The 24,604-nt window shown below is 52.6% G+C and overlaps 1 protein-coding gene across 2 annotated transcripts in view; it reads right to left on the reverse strand.

Annotated features, from left to right (window-relative positions):
* The window catches only part of ALMS1 (ALMS1 centrosome and basal body associated protein), a 52,200-nt gene that overhangs the window by 3,834 nt on the left and 23,762 nt on the right, over positions 1–24,604 (reverse strand). For both annotated transcript variants that reach the window (XM_066572874.1, XM_066572875.1), the window contains exons 6-17: positions 22,012–23,160; positions 21,774–21,898; positions 14,157–15,615; positions 11,629–11,745; positions 11,277–11,432; positions 8,832–9,838; positions 8,240–8,345; positions 6,565–6,744; positions 5,948–6,192; positions 5,708–5,870; positions 5,146–5,209; positions 1,362–1,461 (exon numbers count right to left, since the gene is read on the reverse strand). In XM_066572874.1, coding sequence (XP_066428971.1) covers positions 1,362–1,461; positions 5,146–5,209; positions 5,708–5,870; positions 5,948–6,192; positions 6,565–6,744; positions 8,240–8,345; positions 8,832–9,838; positions 11,277–11,432; positions 11,629–11,745; positions 14,157–15,615; positions 21,774–21,898; positions 22,012–23,160 — 4,871 coding nt within the window. The remainder of the gene's footprint in view (positions 1–1,361; positions 1,462–5,145; positions 5,210–5,707; positions 5,871–5,947; positions 6,193–6,564; positions 6,745–8,239; positions 8,346–8,831; positions 9,839–11,276; positions 11,433–11,628; positions 11,746–14,156; positions 15,616–21,773; positions 21,899–22,011; positions 23,161–24,604) is intronic.

The raw sequence follows: 24,604 nt of genomic DNA on the forward strand, positions 1-24,604 counted from the left end.
TCTGGTGGCAGTCTGTAATAGTGCGGAGATGCTGCCCTCTGGTGGCAGTCTGTAATAGTGCGGAGATGCTGCCCTCTGGTGGCAGTCTGTAATAGTGGGGAGATGCTGCCCTCTGGTGGCAGTCTGTAATAGTGGGGAGATGCTGCCCTCTGGTGGCAGTCTGTAATAGTGGGGAGATGCTGCCCTCTGGTGGCAGTCTGTAATAGTGGGGAGATGCTGCCCTCTGGTGGCAGTCTGTAATAGTGGGGAGATGCTGCCCTCTGGTGGCAGTCTGTAATAGTGGGGAGATGCTGCCCTCTGGTGGCAGTCTGTAATAGTGGGGAGATGCTGCCCTCTGGTGGCAGTCTGTAATAGTGGGGAGATGCTGCCCTCTGGTGGCAGTCTGTAATAGTGGGGAGATGCTGCCCTCTGGTGGCAGTCTGTAATAGTGGGGAGATGCTGCCCTCTGGTGGCAGTCTGTAATAGTGGGGAGATGCTGCCCTCTGGTGGCAGTCTGTAATAGTGGGGAGATGCTGCCCTCTGGTGGCAGTCTGTAATAGTGGGGAGATGCTGCCCTCTGGTGGCAGTCTGTAATAGTGGGGAGATGCTGCCCTCTGGTGGCAGTCTGTAATAGTGGGGAGATGCTGCCCTCTGGTGGCAGTCTGTAATAGTGGGGAGATGCTGCCCTCTGGTGGCAGTCTGTAATAGTGGGGAGATGCTGCCCTCTGGTGGCAGTCTGTAATAGTGGGGAGATGCTGCCCTCTGGTGGCAGTCTGTAATAGTGGGGAGATGCTGCCCTCTGGTGGCAGTCTGTAATAGTGGGGAGATGCTGCCCTCTGGTGGCAGTCTGTAATAGTGGGGAGATGCTGCCCTCTGGTGGCAGTCTGTAATAGTGGGGAGATGCTGCCCTCTGGTGGCAGTCTGTAATAGTGGGGAGATGCTGCCCTCTGGTGGCAGTCTGTAATAGTGGGGAGATGCTGCCCTCTGGTGGTAGTCTGTAATAGTGGGGAGATGCTGCCCTCTGGTGGTAGTCTGTAATAGTGGGGAGATGCTGCCCTGTGGTGGTAGTCTGTAATAGTGGGGAGATGCTGCCCTCTGGTGGTAGTCTGTAATAGTGGGGAGATGCTGCCCTCTGGTGGTAGTCTGTAATAGTGGGGAGATGCTGCCCTCTGGTGGTAGTCTGTAATAGTGGGGAGATGCTGCCCTCTGGTGGTAGTCTGTAATAGTGGGGAGATGCTGCCCTCTGGTGGTAGTCTGTAATAGTAGGGAGATGCTGCCCTCTGGTGGTAGTCTGTAATAGTAGGGAGATGCTGCCCTCTGGTGGTAGTCTGCAGTAGTGGGGAGTTGCTGCCTTCTTGTGCCGCTGGTGGGGTGGTACTTACCTTCCGGTACAGCTGGGCTTTCAGCCGGTTGGTCTCGTACTCCGATCTTCGCTTCTCTTCTTCCTTCCTCTTCCTGATTTCTGGAAGCTGCTGATAAATTCTGTAACAAGTAGAACATGTCAGTGCGTTGTCCCCTCCCCCTCCTCCTCCCCTCCCCCTCCCCCTCCCCCTCCCCCTCCCCATATACATCTCTGCAGCACGCAGCCCCCACGCTGTAAATATGTAGTGGGACAATTAGAGGAGCCCTTTAACCCCTTCACACCACTTCCTGGTCAGGAAGCAGTTTGCGTCAAAGGCTTGAGCACCATCCATGGCAGGAGCCGGACTACAGCCAGCCTCCAGCTGCAGCAGCGGGGACCAGTGAGAACACCGATCCTCACTGTTAATGTCTTACATGCCGCCATCAATGTTGATCATGGCCAAGTCTTCACAGAGGGGGCGCTCCCTCTTACACAGCTGAGGGCTGACGGGCTTCCATGGCTACTGGATGTCTGACTAAGGCGTCCGGATCTGCCAGTGATGGCCAACACAGAGTGGAGTCACATTATTATGACCCCCAGCTAATATCCGGAGTGACCGCTGTGTGCCGCATGACAGGCGGGTTGGGGGGCTGTAAGGGGCTGGTAGGTGGTCTCTGGTATCTGGAGTCATGCTGACTATATCCCACAGCTGCTGGAGGATCCATAGAGCGAGATACACAAAAGGTGCGGGCGTCACGGCGCTCCGTCGGCAGAGATACACAAAAGGTGCAGGCGTCACGGCGCTCCGTCGGCAGAGATACACAAAAGGTGCGGGCGTCACGGCGCTCCGTCGGCAGAGATACACAAAAGGTGCGGGCGTCACGGCGCTCCGTCGGCAGAGATACACAAAAGGTGCAGGCGTCACGGCGCTCCGTCGGCAGAGATACACAAAAGGTGCGGGCGTCACGGCGCTCCGTCGGCAGAGATACACAAAAGGTGCGGGCCTCACGGCGCTCCGCCGGCAGAGATACACAAAGGTGCGGGCGTCACGGCGCTCCGTCGGCAGAGATACACAAAGGTGCGGGCCTCACGGCGCTCCGCCGGCAGAGATACACAAAGGTGCGGGCCTCACGGCGCTCCGTCGGCAGAGATACACAAAGGTGCGGGCCTCACGGCGCTCCGTCGGCAGAGATACACAAAGGTGCGGGCGTCACGGCGCTCCGTCGGCAGAGATACACAAAGGTGCGGGCGTCACGGCGCTCCGTCGGCAGAGATACACAAAGGTGCGGGCCTCACGGCGCTCCGTCGGCAGAGATACACAAAGGTGCGGGCCTCACGGCGCTCCGTCGGCAGAGATACACAAAGGTGCGGGCCTCACGGCGCTCCGTCGGCAGAGATACACAAAGGTGCGGGCCTCACGACGCTCCGTCGGCAGAGATACACAAAGGTGCGGGCGTCACGGCGCTCCGTCGGCAGAGATACACAAAGGTGCGGGCGTCACGGCGCTCCGTCGGCAGAGATACACAAAGGTGCGGGCCTCACGGCGCTCCGTCGGCAGAGATACACAAAGGTGCGGGCCTCACGGCGCTCCGTCGGCAGAGATACACAAAGGTGCGGGCCTCACGACGCTCCGTCGGCAGAGATACACAAAGGTGCGGGCGTCACGGCGCTCCGTCCGCAGATATACACAAAGGTGCGGGCCTCACGGCGCTGCGTCCGCAGAGATACACAAAGGTGCGGGCCTCACGGCGCTCCGTCCGCAGAGATACACAAAGGTGCGGGCCTCACGGCGCTCCGTCCGCAGAGATACACAAAGGTGCGGGCCTCACGGCGCTCCGTCCGCAGATATACACAAAGGTGTGGGCCTCACGGCGCTCCGTCCGCAGAGATACACAAAGGTGCGGGCATCACGGCGCTCCGTCCGCAGAGATACACAAAGGTGCGGGCCGTGGGTGCAAAACATTTCCAAAAACTAAACGAGATTTATTGTGTAAAAGTGGAAACACCTAAAAGCCGATGATATTAATGTGCTGATCGGGCAGAAATGACTATCCTGCCAGTGTGATGCTGCCAACAACTCCGTATTGAAGCCTTTTCTGTCCCGACCCCCCAACATAATAATAAGTCGTATAATAGATGATATCTACACAGATACGGCGCCGCTATAAACTGCAGCCACAAACACACACCGCCACGGCTTCTGAAAAGTGGAGATAAAAATCCACACAAAGTTGTCACATCCTTATGGGCCCGGTTACACAAATAACCTCCTCTGGCTGCAGCCTGCACAGCATTCAGCTTATAGAGCAGCAGCTTGTGCTCCAGAGCTGCTCTTCCTGCTATCAGTTGTTGGGACAGGAAACTGAAGCCACTTTGGTGTGTGTCCGGTATCGGTACGCGGACTCTATCCCCGCTGTCCACCAGTGTCGCCGCGTGACTCCTTGCAGCTGTATCGGTTTGCGGACTCTACCCCGCTGTCCGCCCGTGTCGCCTCGCAGCTGTATCGGTACGCGGACTCTACCCCGCTGTCCACCCGTCTCGCCGTGTGACTCCTCGCAGCTGTATCGGTACGCGGACTCTACCCCGCTGTCCGCCCGTCTCGTCACGTGACTCCTCGCAGCTGTATCGGTACACGGATTCTACCCCGCTGTCCACCCGTCTCGCCATGTGACTCCTCGCAGCTGTATCGGTACGCGGACTCTACCCCGCTGTCCGCCCGTCTCGTCACGTGACTCCTTGCAGCTGTATCGGTACGTGGACCCTACCCCCGCTGTCCGTCTCGCCGTGTGACTCCTCGCAGCTGCAGCATTAGAGAGTATTTACTATTTAAAATAAGAGTTTTCTGGTGCAAATTGCGCTAAAAAAAACCTGTGGAACATGAACTGTTTGACACTTTTCACCAATTTTCTTCGTGTCCAATAAAGGGCAGTGTGACCCAAACTGCACAAAGAAACTGCGCCAAACATAAGCCAACTAAAAGGAGGTGTAAACGGAGAGCAGGCAGAATGACCATCAGAGCAGGCGTAGCGAAGTGCAGAAACGGCGCGCATACGGAATGTAGTTGTGTACGGCGTGCAGCACGCACCCACGGGGGGCAGTATACTCCGTCACCCAGTAAAATAGAGGATGTTGTGCTCTTATTTTTACACACGTTATACACAGGCGTGAGTGGACCAATGAAAATGAATGTAACACGCAGTGAGGTGAGCCCCGCCGCGGCCGGTTTGCTGTAAGTTTGCGCTGTCTGAGTCTTAGAGAGTGAATAATCCCCATATCTTTGTTAAAGTGATATATGTATCCTACGGTGTATATATGTTTCTTACATCAGCCTAGGCAAACACGTGTATACATATATATTCATATATCTACCTTCTTAGTGATTACCCAGCATATAAATGGTTAAAGTGTTCTCAGATATGCACTGGTATGTATTCGATGCAGGCTCATACTCCCCCATATCCTCTCCCAGCGCTCTCTGTGTCAGTGATCCGTGTACACAACTTCTCATATAATGCGGACCGGGCAATGAAGCAATATGAAATCCCTCTGATGATTTTTCCATTTGCTGCGATACTGAAGTAGGAGAGGCCGCATGACCGCCCCGTGCGGGGAGCGAGGAACGCCACAAATCCTTATCCTTCATGCACCTGCATTAACACTTTGTGAGAGTTGGATCCACTCCCAGACACTTGCACTGGGTGCAACCCACCCCCAGTGGATGGCAGGATGGCAACCCTCCCGTGGATGGCACCAACCCCCCCCCCCCCCCCGTGGATGGCACAACACCCACTTGCACACCCGTCAGCTCAGCGCCCGCCGCTCACCTCTTGGACCTCTGGATCATCTCTTTCTTTGGGACGGTTCGGTTCTGCTGCAGCAATCTGGAATCTAAACCACAGGACATGTGTGAGACGGACGGCACTCATCGCTCCGCACCCTGAGACTAATCCTTATAGGACCTCAGTGACAGTCGGCCACTAGGAGGGGATCGGCAGCATCTAAAACATAACCTTAAAGGGGTTTTCACAATTATTTACAGCCACTCTGTCCTTCCAGAACATGTGACCGCTGCAGCCAACCACTGACCACAGCAGTGGCCTTTTATAGCTAGTGATTGGCTGCAGCAGGTCAGGAGGGGTATCATCACTTAGGGAGACACCTAGAAGGTGAGTGAGGAGACTTATAAGGCCATGCATGCTCCTCAGGGTAGTATATGCAAATAAGGGGGAGGGAGGGGCAGACAGAGATTGGGGGGGGAGGAAGACAGAGAGGCCATGCAGTCAGGTTTATGGGGACCTATCTGTACATTCAGCCTTAATGCAGCTTCCCATTTACATAGAGGACTACTCATTCTGGCCTCCCCCTAGTATCTGTAGCTGCTGTCACCTTTGTATCGGGGCGCTCCGCTCCTCGGTGGCTGGTTGAAGAGCTCATCTCTTTCCCCCTGAAATACGCTCTGTAATTTGCGTTCCTCGGTGAGAAGCTGCAGTCGTTTCACCCTCTCGCCAGAGTGGAAGATGAAGTCCGGGCGATGAGACCGCAGCGATTCCTAAGACATAAGCCCTGAGAATGAGAATGGCGCTCTGTGACAGCTTACCTCCCAACACCGCACCTACTCGCCCTCACCTGCAGGGTTACTCTGATGAACGGCTTGTCTAAAGCCTCAGGGATGACTCGGGCTCCATGGATAGGGCCGCCGGGTCTGTCTGGGAGCAGCTCCTGCTGGTTCTTCTCTCGTAGAGGTTCTCTCCAGGGCTTGGTGCTGGCGCCCGGCTCATACCAGGCGGGTCCTGGGCCTCTCCAGAGCTCCGGCTCATTCTCCTTCCGGGACTCGGACTTCAGGTTTGTAGCTGGCACAAACCAGCTGAGGCCTGTATGTGACCCGAACATACAATAGTCACCAACGGGAAACTCCTCTACTGAACGGTCCCCACCAGGCCGGCTGTGCTCGGACCGTCACCCCACCAGGCCGGCTGTGCTCGGACCGTCACCCCACCAGGCCGGCTGTGCTCGGACCGTCACCCCACCAGGCCGGCTGTGCTCGGACCGTCACCCCACCAGGCCGGCTGTGCTCGGACCGTCACCCCACCAGGCCGGCTGTGCTCGGACCGTCACCCCACCAGGCCGGCTGTGCTCGGACCGTCACCCCACCAGGCCAGCTGTGCTCGGGCCGTCACCCCACCAGGCCGGCTGTGCTCGGACCGTCACCCCACCAGGCCGGCTGTGCTCGGACTGTCACCCACCTGGCGGGATGTGCTGGGCCGCCGCCTTCCCTTTGTTCTTGGACATTCTGGTATTGGCCTCCGCGCTCACAGATGCCGGATCGGCCGCACACGTCATCCGCTCACCGGCTGGAGATGGGAATGTCGTCCCCACATCTCTGGTGTTCTTTCTGGTGGCGCTCATCACAATTTCCAGCTCTCCTACAAGAATCAGAAACACTAAACATCAGCAACGATCGTGGCGACGGCTACCTGAGAAAGCAGAAGGGGCGACCCTCACCAGTCCCACCAAGATCTACCAGTGTAGGGTGAACCCCTTTTATATAGTCCTGTGGAGCGGAGCCACCCCTTACATTAACCCTCTGCTTTTAACACCTTAATGCTAAATAATGCAGACAGACGCCCTCTGGTGGCGGGGTTTGCATAGAGCCAGCCCGTAAGCTGAGCCGGCTCCATACAGGGTGGGTTCAGCTGTCTGACTGTTGCGGGTGGGTGTTGATTGTCAAAATCATCATTAACCATTTAGATGCTGCTGTAAAATCTGTGAACACATTGACTTCCAGGTGAGTTGTATATACACCTCATGCCAGTTCTGAGCCCGGGGTCTTGTAATCTACATTGACTTCCAGGTGAGTTGTATATACCTCATGCTAGTTCTGAGCCCGGGGTCTTGTAATCTACATTGACTTCCAGGTGAGTTGTATATACCTCATGCCAGTTCTGAGCCCGGGGTCTTGTAATCTACATTAACTGCCATGTGAGTTGGAAACCGCGGCTCCAAGGTTAAACTAACTGTTTCCAGTGTGGCAGTCAATGTGTTAAATGGCCGTGCGCCACAACGGTGTCAGCAGAAGAACAACTTGTCCCACAAACAAACAGCGCCACCAGCGGAAATATAAGAGACATTACAACCGTCAGAAGATGCCACAGGAAGTGCTTTTTGTTTTAAGAGTTTTTTTTAGTACAACCCCCACCCCTCCCCCCGATATATATTTGGTTTAGCTTCATTCGTACAGCTCCAGAATTCTATGAATGGACCGAGGGCTGCCTGTGATTGGCTGAGCGCTCAGCCAATCAGACACAGCCCTTTCAGCAGGCGGGGATTTTAAATCCTCGCCTGCTGAAATAACATAATTACAGTGCCGGGACCCGAGCGGCTAGACACGCCTGAGCCCCGGCAGTGGCAGAAAGGTAAGTATGTTTTTTTTTCCCAAGCCCTTCCCCGAAAATCACTGCGGGGGTGCCGGCATCCTATTGACATCAATGGGGCTGTTGGCAGCGGCGGCTCCATTGAAATCAATAGGAGGGCTTCGCGGTCCCCTCCCACAGCTTTCACCGCTGTGGGAGGGATTCTTTACTCCCCGCAGGCAGTCCCCTTCACTCCCCATGTATTTAAAACCTGGAAAATTCCGCTGACAGCTCAGTGCTCTGCACATTTCAGCACTAGAGCTGTCCACGGAAACCTTCTGGGGTTTAACTACATGCTCAGCGCAGCAAGCCCCGGAGATTTTCCGGGCGTGCCACTCAAGGGGGTTAATGGGCGCCCCTAAAAAACACAACCACCCCGAATGGCTGTGGCGGCAGGAAAATACAGAAGTTATGATTTTTTTGAAAGTGAAGAGAAAAACAAACAAGCCAAACAACTTCTGAAGGGGTTAAACAAGTTCACTTCCAGAGCTTCAGAAGGGCGACCTACCTGCCTGGACGCCCTTGTTCAGCCTCCTGCTGCTCCGCTTCTGTCGCAGCGCTGGACTTGGCTCCCACAAACTGTTTGATGAGGCAACAGATTCGGATTCCGCCATCTTAGTAAGAAAAAGAGATGCTCAGTGACCAAAGGAGACCCCCAAGAAATAAGCAGCATCGTGAGCGCTGCCCACTGAGTGACCATAGAAGACCCCAAGAGATAAGCAGCATCGTGAGCGCTGCCCACTGAGTGACCATAGAAGACCCCAAGAGATAAGCAGCATCGTGAGCGCTGCCCACTGAGTGACCATAGAAGACCCCAAGAGATAAGCAGCATCGTGAGCGCTGCCCACTGAGTGACCATAGAAGACCCCAAGAGATAAGCAGCATCGTGAGAGCCCCCGACAGGAGACCCCCAAAAGATGTGCAACTTTGTGAGCCCACCCACTGAGTGACCACAGGAGACCCCCCCCCCCCAAAAGATAAGCAGCATCGTGAACGCTGCCCGCTGATAGACCACAGGAGACCCCAAGAGATAAGCAGCATCGTGAGCGCCGCCCCTGGACAATGCAGAGGACCCCCTTACAAGAAGCCACCTCCGTTACCTCACTCCTCCGGAGCTCCTGCATCTCCGCCTTGGCCCGCTCCCGTTTTGATCTCTTCACCGTTTCGTCGGTGCGCTTCTTCTGCAGATGGATGGTGCTGTAGAGACGGCCGAGCCGCGAAGAGGGGAGAACCCTCTCAGGGCCAAAGGCATTAACCAGTCTGATTGTGTCTATGGTGGAGGCAGAGCCGCTGCCGGACAGGGTATCGCTGCCTGTCTGCGACTCTGTGGTGGCACTATTGGTCACTGTGCGTCTCACGTCGGACAAGAGGTCTGAATGCAGTGAGCTGCTGTCAGCGCTGTCCTGGTAGGGTTTACCCACCGAGCCGTCCTCCAGTGAGTCTGCTCCCGGTTTCCCACTGCACCACTGCTCCTGAGCAGGTTTCTTTGTTTTCCTTTTCTGAGAGTTCTCCTCCTTCTCGCCTTTAGAGGGCATTAGTGAGTGGGGTGGAGGGTTCTGCAGCAGCCGGGCCAGCCGCTCTAGACGTTCCACAAGGGAGCCCTCTAGCTTGTTGCTCGGTTGGGTCATCTGCCTCCCCCTGCTTTCCGTGTACCGCGCCCACAGATCATCCAGGCTCTGGTTGGCGAGGACGCTCTGACTTGACCTCCGCCCTCCATCACCTCTGGAGACCCTCCCGTCCAGGCTGCCGTGGGGTGAGCGGCCCGGCTCTCCAGGGGTCTGTGCACTCTTGTGACTTTGTCCAGAAAGTTCAGTGCTGGTTGCAGAGTAGGTTCTCGCTCTCGCTGTGGCCTCCAGAGCCGTGGACCTCGCCGGTAGGTTAGCATTAGGCTGATCCTGGGAATAGTCAATCTCCGGCTGTAAAGGAAGGAACTCGTCCTCCAGTGAAGAGGCTGGAAACGGCTGCAGCCTCCCAGGGTCCGACCTCTCCGGGGGCTCAGCACTTCGAGGATGGATGGTGCTAAAGGACATTTTATTGAAGTTCCCAGATTCCTTCTCTGCCTGACACGGCCGGGGATGCTGGGATGCTTCCAGGTCATCAGTGGGACCTGGAGAGGAAAATACGAGAAGTGATGCTGACGACACGTGGTACGGTATTGGGGGTCATTCACACGGGCGTAATGAGATTTTGGTCCGCGTTTTTTTGGGAGTGTTAAAAATCGCAGTAACGTGCGCAAATAAAATTGCAAGCAGGCCCCACTGATTTTATGTGCAGATGAGTCGGCAGTGAATGTATTCTGTAGGTCGCGGCAGGCTTGCGCCGTCCAATGGAATGCAGCGGGCTATTTCCATCCGTAACGCGGACCAATATAGAACCCGCTGTGTTTTATTTCACACGTGTGAAAACCGCAGATCTGAACGCCCCAACGCAATACGTCCGTGTGAACAGACCGGAGATTTTTTTGGGTGCGTGTAATGTATTGTAGAGGGCAGAGAAAACACACCGGTTCTGCCTTTTTCATTCCAGGTTAATCACGTGTTACTCTGCGGTCCGTGCGATTACGCCAATACCAAAAGGATGGGAGTAATAAACAAAACCTAAACACACTCACATATTTTAAAGTCTTTCGAGTTTTGCACATTTTTATTTCCTGCGGGCCGCGCTCAGACACCCATACAGGTTTTATTATTCCTCTGCGAGGGCTTCTTTTGGCGCGACGAGCTCTAGATTTTATTGGTACCACTGCGAGTTAAGTGTTTGCCGTGCAACAGAAGTGCGCTGAACTCATTGTACTGGTCCTTACGGACAGGGGAGGGCGCAAAACAGGTTGATTTTTTATATTATTTTTTTTACAACTTTTATTTTTAGGCTTTTTAGGTGCCTGTTGGGGACTTGAACCTGTGATGTTATGTTCACTACTTCTGTACTGCAACGCATTTTCGCTTATCATAGTGATCACAGGGCATGGGCAGACCCGGATGCTGGTGTCTGGTTGCAATGGAAACCCATCGGCCCTCTGCGATGACATGGCAGAGGGCCGATGACGTCATAGAGAGAGCCGTGATCAACATGTAAGGGGTTAACAGCGGGGATCGGTGTTCTCACTGTTCTCTCCTGTTGGAGCAGGAGGCCGGCTGATCGCAGCGTGGACCCATGCCATCCATATGACCCAAATCTATGCCCATTCGTGGGAACCCCTCCTCACCCAGGGTGTAACTATAAGGGGTGGGATGGACTGACTTGCAGTGACCCTGAATCACATCACATCTTCTACTCCAGTCACACCTAGAGCTGTACACCACTAGATTCGCTGCATCTCCTACAACGGACCGGACTCACATTCATGGTCAACTCCCACTAACAGGGTAGAGCGAACTCTTGGCATGCCAGATGGCACACTGAAGCAATGGGTACAAGAGGCAGCGAGCAGAATTGTGAATGCAGCTCTGGATGCGAGTGGTGTACAGGACTGATCATACAAAGTGACTGAGATAGTAGAGCTGTGTGCATCTAGTAGCGGACCTGCTGCTGCAGCTGCTGCTCACCTCTTGCGGGCCTCTGCTTCCACTCTGCAGTTTCAGGGCTCGTCTCTTTACTGTAGATGCCCTCTGTGTGTCTGGGTATAGAGGGGTCAGATGACTTTTCTGTAGCGGACCCCAAAACGTTTGGGGGAAACTTTGGGGAAATGGCGTCATTGGAGCCTGTAGAAAGGGAGGAGAAGGAATAACCTTTATTATGACAGACTGAACAAACGGTTGGGGGAGGGTGCGGGGGTGGGGTGGGGGGAGAGGGGGTGGTTAGGGAAGGTGACGGTCCCCCTTGTCCCCCAGTAACAGCAGAATTAGAACAGATATGTCATACAGCCAGCCGCGGCGGGTGGGTGATGGAGGGGGTCACCTGGGTGGGAGCTCTCGGTGGTGCTGACCGGGGACAGTCGGGATCCTCCTTCCATGAAGGGCACATAGAACAGTTCGGGGCTCCCCAGCGGGCGGTACGGCAGCAGCAGCGGCTGATCTGTACGAGAATCAAATGTTAGCCTCTCTCCATACAGGGACAAAGGTACAAGAATATGAAGGTAGCGGCCCCCCACGACGGCCCCCCGCGGCTACTCGGCCACATTAGGCTGTACACATGTAGTTGGGGGTCCCGGGACAAGCTGGTGCCCAAGAGCCTAGGTTAAACTTCTGGCCGGTTGGCCGGACTAGAATTGGCCTTTATGATGGTGCAACGACTGCAAACACCACCAGAATAAGCTGACCCTGTCACAGGTAAGAAACAAGCCCCTCAAGCCTAAAATATGGGTGCATGGCCCCCTCCAGCTACATGTAATGGGGGCCACCAGTAAGGCAAGACATGACTCACCCCGCCATGTTGAGGACAACACCGGACCCTCCATAGATGCCATTCTGCAGCGCTGGCAGCTACACAGGTAACATTATATACCTGGAACTGATGACATCACAGAGTTCTACGCAGAACATCTGAGCTGTAAGATCTGCAGTCCTGTGCAAAAATATCAGGCGGGTGTGGAAGATGCTGCAGAGTAAGAACACTTTCAGATATAGAAGGGTTAATGTTTTATTTATGTTATGCCAAGTGACTGAACAAGAGAGATATGTAATCCCATCAGTGTTGGTTGTGACGCCCGTCACCTTCAGCATCAGTTCTTCTAGATACACTTGCACACAGTTTTTGAAGGCACTCGGCAGGGAGGTTGTTGCAGACATCCTGGAGACCTAAGCCCAGATCCTCTGTGGATGTCGGCTCGCTCCAACCATCTGTCTCCATGTGATCCCAGACAGACGGGATGATGTGAGATCTGGGCTCCGTGGGGCCAAATCATCACTTCCAGGACGCCTTGTTCTTCTTTACACTGAAGATAGTTCCTAATGACATCTGCTGGATGTTGGGGGCGATTGTCCTGCTGCAGAATATATCTGCAGCCAATCAGATACCTCCCTGATATTACATGATGGAAAGAAATTTCTGCCTGAGTTTCTCAGCATTAATGACATCATTAATCCAGACCATACCAAACTCTATGTGCTGAAATGCGGCCCCAGACATGTAAGGAGCCTCCACCAAGCTTCACTGCTGCCTGCAGACACTCATTATTGTACCGCTCTCCACCATGCTTCACTGCTGCCTGCAGACACTCATTGTACCGCTCCCCCCCATGCTTCACTGCTGCCTGCAGACACCCATTATTGTACCGCTCTCCCGCATGCTTCATTGCTGCCTGCAGACACTCATTATTGTACCGCTTTCCACCATATTTCACTGCTGCCTGCAGACACTCATTATTGTACCGCTCTCCACCATCCTTCACTGCTGCCTGCAGACACTTATTATACCGCTCTCCCCCATGCTTCACCGTTGTCTGCAGACACTCATTATTGTACCACTCTCCACCATGCTTCACTGCTGCCTGCAGACACTCATTATTGTACCGCTCTCCAGCCCACTGGCAAACAAACTGCCTTCTGTTACAGCCAAATACTTCACATTGTGGCTCCTCAATCCAGAGCACCTGCTGAATTTTTTTCTGCACCCCAGTTCACACGTTTTCATGTATCGTTTAGTCACTTGGCCTCGTTTCTACGTACAAGGTATGGCTTTTTGACCGCAATTCTTCCATAAGGAGTCCCACTGGTATCTGCCAGTTCTGAGCTGATGGCACTTCCCATTTCAAGCATAAGCAAGCATGTGTCGTCTTTCACCTGCTGCACTAAGTCTCCTTGGCCGACCGCTGTGTCTCAGCGTTGCCAGTTTCTTTTTGCTTCTTTAAAAGAGCTTGAACAGCACATCTGGAATCCCCCGTCTGCTGTGAAGTCTTTGCCCGGTACAGACTTCGCTGATACCGTATAACTACCTTGTGTCTTGTTGCTGTACTCCGTTTAATATTACAGATCATACACCATGGGAAGACTGTCTTCCACAACCTCACCTTTGCAGCAGAGTTCGGCTGTTCCTCACCCAGCTTTAATCCTCCTATACAGCGGGTTCTGTTTCAGTTAATGACTGTGTATACACATATATGAAAAATCATCATCACCTGTTTGGTATAATTGGTTAATCATAAGCCTCACTATAATCCCACGTTGTGCAGGTGTACCGAGAAGAACCGATGCCGTTGTGAAGGTGACGGGCGTCACACCAAACACTGATGGGACTTACATTTCTCTTTTGTTCATATTCACTTTGCATTTTATTAATTGACATATTAACCCTTCTATTGTGATAGCGTTCTTACTTGCAGCAGTTCTTCCACTCCTGCCTAAAGCTTTTGCACATTACTGTACATTTAATTCCTCAAGACCAAGGGTGATCTCTCAGAACACATACATGTAAGCGCACACACTATATTATATTAATAGCTGTGTATGTATGCACATATACACATATATCCATGATACTGTGCTCACCAGTAGCCCGGGAGAGGCAGGACAGTGAAGTATGAGAGGGCGTCTGCTGTTCAAAAGTCTGCTTGACCTTCAGGGTTGGAGACGTGACAGCTCCTCTTGGTGACCCCTCAACAAAGATCTCAGCTGAAAAGGTGGTTTTCTGTGGGCTTTCAGTGGTTATCTGTGTAGTGGCATCAGATAACGGAGAGCGTTGTCTTTCAGACTGGATCAATCTGCTGGTGATGTTTTCTTTGCCCATGAATAGGCCGATATCTTCATGAAAGTCCTTACTGCCTCCTATAGGGTTTATGTGGGAACTGCTGAGTGAGACTCTCCCTGCTAATGTATCGTTGTGGCTCGGGACCTGGCTGCTCCGGAAGAGGTTTGCAGAAGATGACCTAGAAGGATCTTCATCTGCTCTTAAACCATTATCAGCCTGCAAGGAGACCAGGGCTGTGGACACATCAAGAACTTTCATGTCCTCCTTTGGAGAGATTGTCACATGGATACAAGAAAGGGCTTTCAGAGTTGGAGAAGATATCGTTGGTTGGGTTTGGAATTCCTGAGATGATGACTGAAGTAATCCATCCCCACCGACTTTCTCCACACTAATCAGTCCACTATATGGTCTTAGTTGGTCTTCACCGCCATAACTCTCCATCTGATTATCATGATTATTGATTGCAGAACCCTCCAAATTTACATTTTTATATCCAGGATCCAAATTTTCCTTCTGAGGACATGGGAACATGCTAAATTTCTCACTGGACGGAGCAGAAGTCGGTAGTATGGATGCAGCCGCAGAATATTCTTTAACTATAGCCCAGGAACTTGCTGAAGACTCTTGGGTTGTAGAGTCACCGGTTCGCCATTGTTGAGAAGTCACCAGAGCGGGAGCCACATCTTTATAAACTGGGTGTGACAGCGACGGATCTTCATGATAAACGTGCTGGTCTTTATGTGATGCTGATGGTGCAGGAGAAGAAGGTCTAAGGTCTAAACCTTGGTTGATTGGTGACTTATCAAAGACAACTTGGAAATCAGATGGAAGTAGCTGAGAACCTCCATCAGGAGAAGAGCACAGAGGTGAAGAACGTTTACGGGAGGAGAACGTGATTGAGGATATTGGTTTGGTGGCCTCTTCGGTGGCTTTTATTAGAAGTAGGTTTTCTTTTTCCAGTTCATTAACATTTCTTCTTGGTGCTTCTTGTCTGTGAAGCTCAGTCATTGGGTCTACTTGGCAAGCAGCAGATGTTGGCGGTGGCTGATCAGACATGACAGAAAAACCGTCTTTAGTCATTCCTCCATATGTTGCCTTGTGTTGGCTGTTAGAATCTCTGGTGTCAGAGCTTCTATCTCTTCTGTCCTCCATGAAGTCATGAGAGCTGGTGACTGGTAACTGGAACGGTGATGGAGTCAGATGTAACCTGAACTGCTCACTGTCCCCTGAAGACGCTAGCTTGCTGGGATGAGAAGGATCCTGAAAGTGACAGTGATAGAACGATGAGCAGGTTTGTAGATTGGACATACGATGAGTAAGACTGGTCATATCCCCCACCACCGATCACCCATTCTCTAAACTCTCTTCTGTAGACACTACTACAATTCTGAGCAGGTCTGATACAAACAATGTAAACTTGCCTTGGGACTACATGCACCAATTATTGGGATGGCCAACACTTCTCGGAGGGAACAGCCGGATTACCTCCTATACAGCTATGGCCGCCTTTGCCGGACTTCCTTTTTACCCTTATTATAAACCACCGTCCCTATATAGTAGCTATTTATGGTGATCTTCTTCAGCAGAGCCGCCTCCCTGTCACCTACGTTTGCTTTCTTTGCCTGTTGCCTTCCATTGTGCCAGAAGGACAGGATTTTATATTCTGCGCTCCAAGCTTTTCATTCCATTATAAATATCTCGCTAGAAAGGAATTTCATACAAGGACAAAATAATAACCGCGAGGTGCGGATAAAAGAGCCTACGCTCAACGGAGGCTATAAATAAAGCTTCCGGCACTCGCGGTCATGGTCGGCAGAGTCGCACTCTGTAAAAGCGTTAGCTTTGAGTAGTACAGTGTAATCTAGAACTTCTGTAAGCCCCCCCAACCTCCCCTCCTGAGACCCCTCAACATACAATTAAACCCACCTATACACGTCAGGTGGATAATCTACGGGACATTTACAATACAAGCCAATTGCTTATAGAAACTCTCTGAGGAGGGCAGCGCTGCGTCTCGGAAAAGGCTCCACCAAGGTGCATTACACAACGGAAACCCACCAGGTGCCCGGTCTATCTGGGCAGAGGTCTCGCTCCTCGATGACCATTGCTCTTGGGTTTGCAGCCAGTGACGGATGATTGTTTTATGGAGGTCATGTTCCAGGTTACTAACACAGGCCAGAAGTAGATTTGCACCAGGTGGAGTAACAAAGTCTGGAGACCCCAGCAGTACTACTACATCCATGCAAAGAGCATAATGAAGACAAGGCAATCTGTACCGACTCCTCTGGAAGACTTACATCACATGCTATAGACACGGCAAGCAGGAAGCGGTCACACCAAGAACAGAGCCGCAAGCTGTAAGGATTATAGACATAAACCTTAAAAGGGGTGTCCCACTTCTAGCTGTTTTGCTGCAGTTGGCGGACCGCTCCATACATCATGTGGTGGCCCAGGTTGGCACAGTAGCCATTACTCCTATTAAAGTGAATGGGGCAAGGCCTGCAGTACCAAACCTCACCACTATGCAATGTATGGAGCTGTCTGCTTCTTGCAGTAAAAACACCTAGAAGTGGGACAACCCCTTTAATCATTGTATAAGGAGGTTCTGCAACGCTCTAATTAAAAAAAACGTTAAAAAATGTAAACATTATTTCCTTTAAAATAGTGAGAAGTTATAAGTATATTAAACATTTTTTTTATATTTTTTTCAGATTTGCCATGCTCAATGTCATGATCTTAAAAAAAAATAAAATCCTGCAGTTTTCACACTGAACACTAAGCTTTATAATAGTCTGATCCTTCCTGTTCTGTAGGGGAAACATCTCAGCCATCATCTCACTATGATCACAGGCAGGATTACACTGAAAGGTTGCATCGATCCATAGAGAACACACGATCCTCCAATAACAAAAGGAGATGTCACAGCTCACCTCCTCCCCCTTCCATGCACAGCTCATGCTCTAAACACTCACCTGTAGAAAACAATAGGTGATAAGCACAGCTCACTCTCGCGACCACCTCGTCGCTGCTGAAAGAGCAGGTCTTTAATCTCCCATTGAAGACAGAAAATAATAGACACAGATCACCTCCTCCCCCCCCTCCCCGTGAAGGTAACAAATCATGGCTATGAAGCTCTTCTATAGAAGTCAACAGGCGGTGGTCAAAGTCACTTCCTCCCGCTCCCTGCACAGGTCACACAGTATGCCTATGAAGCTCTCCCATAGAAGTCAATAGGTGATGGTCACAGCTCACCTCATCCCCCTCCCTGCACAGGTCACAGGGCATGCCCACAACATGCTAATAGATTATGTAGCCGCAGTAAAGCATCTCTCTGAACCGACCCCAACGCAGGTGAGAGTGCAGAGAGACGGAAACCCAGAACCGACCCCAACCCAGGTGAGAGAGTAGAGAGACGGAAACCCTGAACCGACCCCAACGCAGGAGAGAGAGCAGAGAGATGGAAACACTGAACTGACCCTAACGCAGGTGAGAGCAGAGAGACGGAAACCCTGAACTAACCCCAACGCAGGTGAGAGAGCAGAGAGACGGAAACCCTGAACTAACCCCAACGCAGGTGAGAGAGCAGAGACAGGAACACAGAACCGAGCCCAACGCAGGTGAGCGAGCAGAGAGACGGAAACCCCTAACTGACCCTAATGCAGGTGAGAGAGCAGAGACGGAAACACTGAACTGACCCTAACGAAGGTGAGAACAGAGAGACGGAAACCCTGAACTGACCCCAACGCAGGTGAGAGAGTAGAGAGACGGAAATACTGAACTGACCCTAACGCAGGTGAGAGAGCAGAGAGACTGAAACCCTGAACTGACCTCAACGCAGGTGAGAGAGCTGAGAGACGGAAACACTGAACTGACCTCAACGCAGGTGAGAGAGCAGAGAGACGGAAACCCTGAACTGACCCCAACGCAGGTGAGAGAGCAGAGAGACGGAAACCCTGAACTGACCCCAACGCAGGTGAGAGAGCAGAGAGACGGAAACCCTGAACTGACCCCAACGCAGGTGAGAGAGCAGAGAGACGGAAACCCTGAACTGACCCCAACGCAGGTGAGAGCAGAGAGACGGAAACCCTGAACTGACCCCAATGCAGGTGAGAGAGCAGAGACGGAAACCCTGAACTGACCCTAACGAAGGTGAGAGAGCAGAGAGACGGAAACCCTGAACTGACCCCAATGCAGGTGAGAGAGCAGAGAGACGGAAACCCTGAACTGACCCCAACGCAGGTGAGAGAGCAGAGAGACGGAAACCCTGAACTGACCCCAATGCAGGTGAGAGAGCAAAGAGACGGAAACCCTGAACTGACCCCAATGCAGGTGAGAGAGCAGAGACGGAAACACTGAACTGACCCTAACGAAGGTGAGAGAGCAGAGAGACGGAAACCCTGAACTGACCCCAATGCAGGTGAGAGAGCAGAGAGACGGAAACCCTGAACTGACCCCAATGCAGGTGAGAGAGCAGAGACGGAAACCCTGAACTGACCCTAACGCAGGTGAGAGAGCAGAGAGACGGAAACACTGAACTGACTCCAACACAGGTGAGAGAGCAGAGAGACGGAAACACTGAACTGACTCCAACACAGGTGAGAGAGCAGAGAGACGGAAACACTGAACTGACTCCAACACAGGTGAGAGAGCAGAGAGACAGAAACCCTGAACTGACCCCAATGCAGGTGAGAGAGCAGAGAGACGGAAACCCCTAACTGACCCTAATGCAGGTGAGAGAGCAGAGAGACGGAAACCCTGAACTGACCCCAACGCAGGTGAGAGAGCAGAGACAGAAACACTGAACTGACCCTAACGCAGGTGAGAGAGCAGAGAGACAGAAACCCTGAACTGACCTCAACGCAGGTGAGAGAGCTGAGAGACGGAAACCCCTAACTGACCTCAACGCAGGTGAGAGAGCAGAGAGACGGAAACACTGAACTGACCCTAACGCAGGTGAGAGAGCAGAGACAGAAACACTGAACTGACCCTAACGCAGGTGAGAGAGCAGAGAGACAGAAACCCTGAACTGACCTCAACGCAGGTGAGAGAGCTGAGAGACGGAAACCCCTAACTGACCTCAACGCAGGTGAGAGAGCAGAGAGACGGAAACACTGAACTGACCCTAACGCAGGTGAGAGAGCAGAGAGACGGAAACACTGAACTGACCCCAACGCAGGTGAGAGAGCAGAGAGACGGAAACCCTGAACTGACCCCAACGCAGGTGAGAGAGCAGAGAGACGGAAACCCTGAACTGACCCCAACGCAGGTGAGAGAGCAGAGAGACGGAAACCCCTAACTGACCCCAACGCAGGTGAGAGAGCAGAGAGACGGAAACCTCTAACTGACCCTAACGCAGGTGAGAGAGCAAAGAGGCGGAAACCCCTAACTGACCCTAACGCAGGTGAGAGAGCAGAGAGACGGAAACCCTGAACTGACCCCAATGCAGGTGAGAGAGCAGAGACGGAAACCCTGAACTGACCCTAACGCAGGTGAGAGAGCAGAGAGACGGAAACACTGAACTGACGGAAACCCTGAACTGACCCCAATGCAGGTGAGAGAGCAGAGAGACGGAAACCCCTAACTGACCCTAACGCAGGTGAGAGAGCAGAGACGGAAACCCTGAACTGACCCTAACGCAGGTGAGAGAGCAGAGAGACGGAAACACTGAACTGACGGAAACCCTGAACTGACCCCAATGCAGGTGAGAGAGCAGAGAGACGGAAACCCCTAACTGACCCTAACGCAGGTGAGAGAGCAGAGAGACGGAAACCCTGAACTGACCCTAACGCAGGTGAGAGAGCAGAGAGACGGAAACACTGAACTGACCCCTACGCAGGTGAGAGCAGAGAGACGGAAACCCTGAACTGACCCCTACGCAGGTGAGAGCAGAGAGACGGAAACCCTGAAATGACCCTAACACAGCTGTGAAAGCAGCCTTACTTATGCATTTACTGACACACTGTAACAAACTCAAAAGATGTTATAAGTATTACATCTAGTTCAGCTCCTCCATATTGATGTTTCCATTCACTGACAGCAAGCAAGTATGTTGAAAACAATGAGGAATTGAAATATAACGTCTATTAAAAAGTTGCAGAACTTTTCATGCTACAACTGCGGCGGACATTTAAACGTCAGAAGAAATCTGCCTCCTAGTGGAGCCGTCGTGGTGCGGGCGTCCAAACGGCAGCACCAGCTAGAGACCACATCTATCCTGTAACCATTAGCAGGTCACATTGTTAACCCCTCATGCTCCAGGACGTGCATTTACCCATGTGAGCACGGTTTGTATGTAGCTCCATACATGGTGGTTGCCGGCTGTCTTTGAAAGGTGACAATCACCCACGGCAGCCACTTGTAACTGCTGCACTCGGTATTAGAGGGTCCTGAACAGTCCCCCTGCATTAGACCATGAGGTGGTGTTCGGTTGCCATGGCTAATTGCCTGTCACAATGTGGTATAATGTATTGCATTATACTGTATGAGTGATCAAACAACCACAAGTTCAAGTACCCCGTGGGGACAAAAAAATGAAAAAAACCTAAAGAGGTCATTGGGAGTTTAATAAAAACTAAAACGCCCTTTTTCTATATTTATAATAAAAAAAGCAAAACCTATTTGATAATCGCTGCGACTCTAAAAGTCCAATCTATCAAAGTGACATTATTTTTCCTAATTGATATAAAAGCGACAGAAAAAAAATGTAATAAAAACCGATCAAAAGGTTGTTTGTACTCCAAACTGGTACAAATAGAAACTACGGTGAGTCCTTCAAACAAAGGAGCCGCACACAACGGTGCTGACAGAAACAACAGTTACGGGTGTCAGAGGATGGCGGCAGAAAATAAGATAGCTTTGCAAAAAAATATATATTAATTTTTTTAAAAATAGCACAGGAAAAAAAAACCCCAAAAAAACCCGCCAATGTTGTGTCCTCGTAAATCGCACTGGCCCGCTGAATAAACGTGTCATTTTTGCCGCAGTGTACATTATACGGTACAGTAAAAATAGTACTATTGAAAAATATAAGTCGTCCTGCAAACAAGGCGCCCTCCGACAGCGATGTCCACGGATTACCATTTTTGAAAGTAAGGAGGAAAAAACTCAAAATTAAAAAAAAAAAAAGACAAAAAACCCCCCAATAAACAGCCCGTACTATTAATGGAGTAAAGTCTGAAGAAGAGCTCTCATGCAGAGAAACACGGCACACCGCAGAGCGGGAACTTACCTGCAATCCGCACAGCTCGCTGCGTCACAACAAGTATAGAAATGTTAAAGGATGGAACGTGAATCTGCACCCTACCTGCCCCCCACAACTAGACCAGACTAACTGCATCCCCCTTAATTTACTCACTGCTGCCCCCTTTCTATGAGATGAGCGGTATGACACACGCTCCCCATCCTAGATGTATGTGCACCTTCTCTGCTTCCTTAGCTCTGTCCAGCAGTTCTCTCTTGATTTCCTCTATCCGTCTTCTGTCCTCCTCACTCAGTTCTGTGTCCGGTGTCATCGGGCGACTGGTCAGTCTCAGCTTCACTGAACCTTACAAGAAAGAAGATGATCGTCAGGGTCAGAGGTCACGGGGCTGGATCCATCAGTGCAGCGGCTAGCACAGTGGTCATGGCTCCTCCCCCTGACTACGGGCCGAGTCTTACCTCGTGCTCTCCTCTCCTCCTCTTCTGCACTCTGCCTTCCTTGCGCTGTGAAAGTCGATGGAGTGTCGTTCCTCAGGAGGTTTGTAACTCGTGCAGCTAAGGAGTCTCCGCTACTTTCGTCACTTTCCATTTCACTCCTCCGAACATATCCGGTTCCCGTAGCAGCCAAGGCGGTTTTTAAACCTCCAACCGAGGTTGAAACGCTACTTAGAAGTTGTTTATTGCGCTGCACCCTCTCAGTTACATCCGCAAGGTCCCTTTCTGCCCTGACAGCAGCAGCAGATGGCGTCATCTTATTTGTTATGGCTTTACTGCAGCCTTCTGGCTCTGACCTTCCCCACTGACTAAAGGGTGCAGCCAGAGGGCTTTTGTTTCCAACAGGTTCTCCTAAATAAGAGTTGTCCCTAAGAGAAGAACTACGAAGAGAGTCATTGTTCCAAGTTGCCGATGAATCTTTATTGAGGAGGTCACCAGTTGAACTGCTATTAAATGAAGAGTCCCACGACATGTTCTTCACCAGGAGATCCAGAGGACTTGCTGATCTGCTATTCAGAGAGTCTTCTAAATTCAGGCACCTTGTAGGAACCTTGGTGTACGGATCCCCTACTGGAGACACCAGGCTTAAACTAGAACTAGCTCTACCAAGAGCAACATCATCAGCTTCTGCTAAGAGTTTCTGGATCTCCTTGAGGGTTTTTGACCCAACAAACGAGTCGTCAACAGGAATCACGGTGAGAGGTTTCTTTGAGTAACCGTGTGAGGATGGCGCCTGTTCATGTACATCGTCATGTAAGGTGGTGCCATCAAAACCCCCAAACTGCTCTACCAGCTCCTTCACCCGCACTGATTCAACATTGTCCTCGATGATGAAACGTTGAGATAATGACTTAGGATCATCAATTGGTTGATCACCTGGAGACCTCTCTACATGGTGAGAGAGCACACCAGGATCACTCCCAGCACCCCGAGTTATGGCGTCATCCTGGCTTATCGGTCTATCGTCAGATCTGGAGCCAAACGGAGGAGACGTTTCAGTAGGTAAAGGAGATTCTGGCCCACCGTCCGACCCCATGGGGATAGATACGCTGGTGGTCGAGGTGGACGAGTACAAACTAGATTGAGAGATATTCACAGCGCTCTGAGAACCACCTGACCAAGAAGAGAAAGAAAGTAGAAAAATTAGTCAGTGACTAAACAAGTGTGGACTACTGCTAGAAAACAAATACTACATGATACTACTGTACGGAACTTGGTTAACACTACACAGGAGAGCATACACCAAACCAGTAGGGCGTGCTGGAAGAGGAGAGCGCAGCACACACACAGCTGTTCTTTGGTGATGCTATGGAGGACAGGGTGAGCAAATAGGTTATATTGGCAAACATTTGGGACTGCCACCAATCCTGTGCTGTCAGGCGAAGGGAATGTGCAAAATGGGTGTTTGAGCATCAGGTATAAAAAGGAGAGGATGACACATCATATCCCAGTACAGAAACCAGCAGATGTCACCGGGTGTAGAACTGACAACGGGGTCTGGTGGGGGGATGTCACCGGGTGTAGAACTGACAACGGGGTCTGGTGGGGGGATGTCACCGGGTGTAGAGCTGACCACGGGGTGCGTTGGGGGGGATGTCCCCGGGTGTAGAGCTGACCACGGGGTGCGGTGGGGGGGATGTCCCCGGTTGTAGAGCTGACCACGGGGTGCGGTGGGGGAATGTCCCCGGGTGTAGAGCGGACCACGGGGTGCGGTGGGGGAATGTTCCCGGGTGTAGAGCTGACCACGGGGTGCGGTGGGGGAATGTCCCCGGGTGTAGAGCTGACCACGGGGTGCGGTGGGGGAATGTCCCCGGGTGTAGAGCTGACCACAGGGTGCGGTGGGGGGGGGATGTCCCCGGGTGTAGAGCTGACCACAGGGTGCGGTGGGGGGGGGATGTCCCCGGGTGTAGAGCTGACCACGGGGTGCGGTGGGGGGGGGATGTCCCCGGGTGTAGAGCTGACCACGGGGTGCGGTGGGGGGGGATGTCCCCGGGTGTAGAGCTGACCACGGGGTGCGGTGGGGGGGATGTCCCCGGGTGTAGAGCTGACCACGGGGTGCGGTAGGGGGGGGGGGGGTGGCCCCAGGTGTAGAGCTGAACACGGGGTGCAGTGGGGGGGATGTCCCCGGGTGTAGAGCTGACCACGGGGTGCGGTGGGGGGGATGTCCCCGGGTGTAGAGCTGACCACGGGGTGCGGTGGGGGGGATGTCCCCGGGTGTAGAGCTGACCACGGGGTGCGGTGGGGGGAGGTCCCCGGGTGTAGAGCTGACCACGGGGTGCGGTGGGGGGAGGTCCCCGGGTGTAGAGCTGACCACGGGGTGCGGTGGGGGGAGGTCCCCGGGTGTAGAGCTGACCACGGGGTGCGGTGGGGGGAGGTCCCCGGGTGTAGAGCTTACCACGGGGTGCGGTGGGGGGAGGTCCCCGGGTGTAGAGCTGACCACGGGGTGCGGTGGGGGGAGGTCCCCGGGTGTAGAGCTGACCACGGGGTGCGGTGGGGGGAGGTCCCCGGGTGTAGAGCTGACCACGGGGTGCGGTGGGGGGAGGTCCCCGGGTGTAGA

This window comes from Eleutherodactylus coqui, chromosome 7 (assembly GCF_035609145.1).
Source record: "Eleutherodactylus coqui strain aEleCoq1 chromosome 7, aEleCoq1.hap1, whole genome shotgun sequence".
Lineage (NCBI taxonomy): Eukaryota > Metazoa > Chordata > Amphibia > Anura > Eleutherodactylidae > Eleutherodactylus > Eleutherodactylus coqui.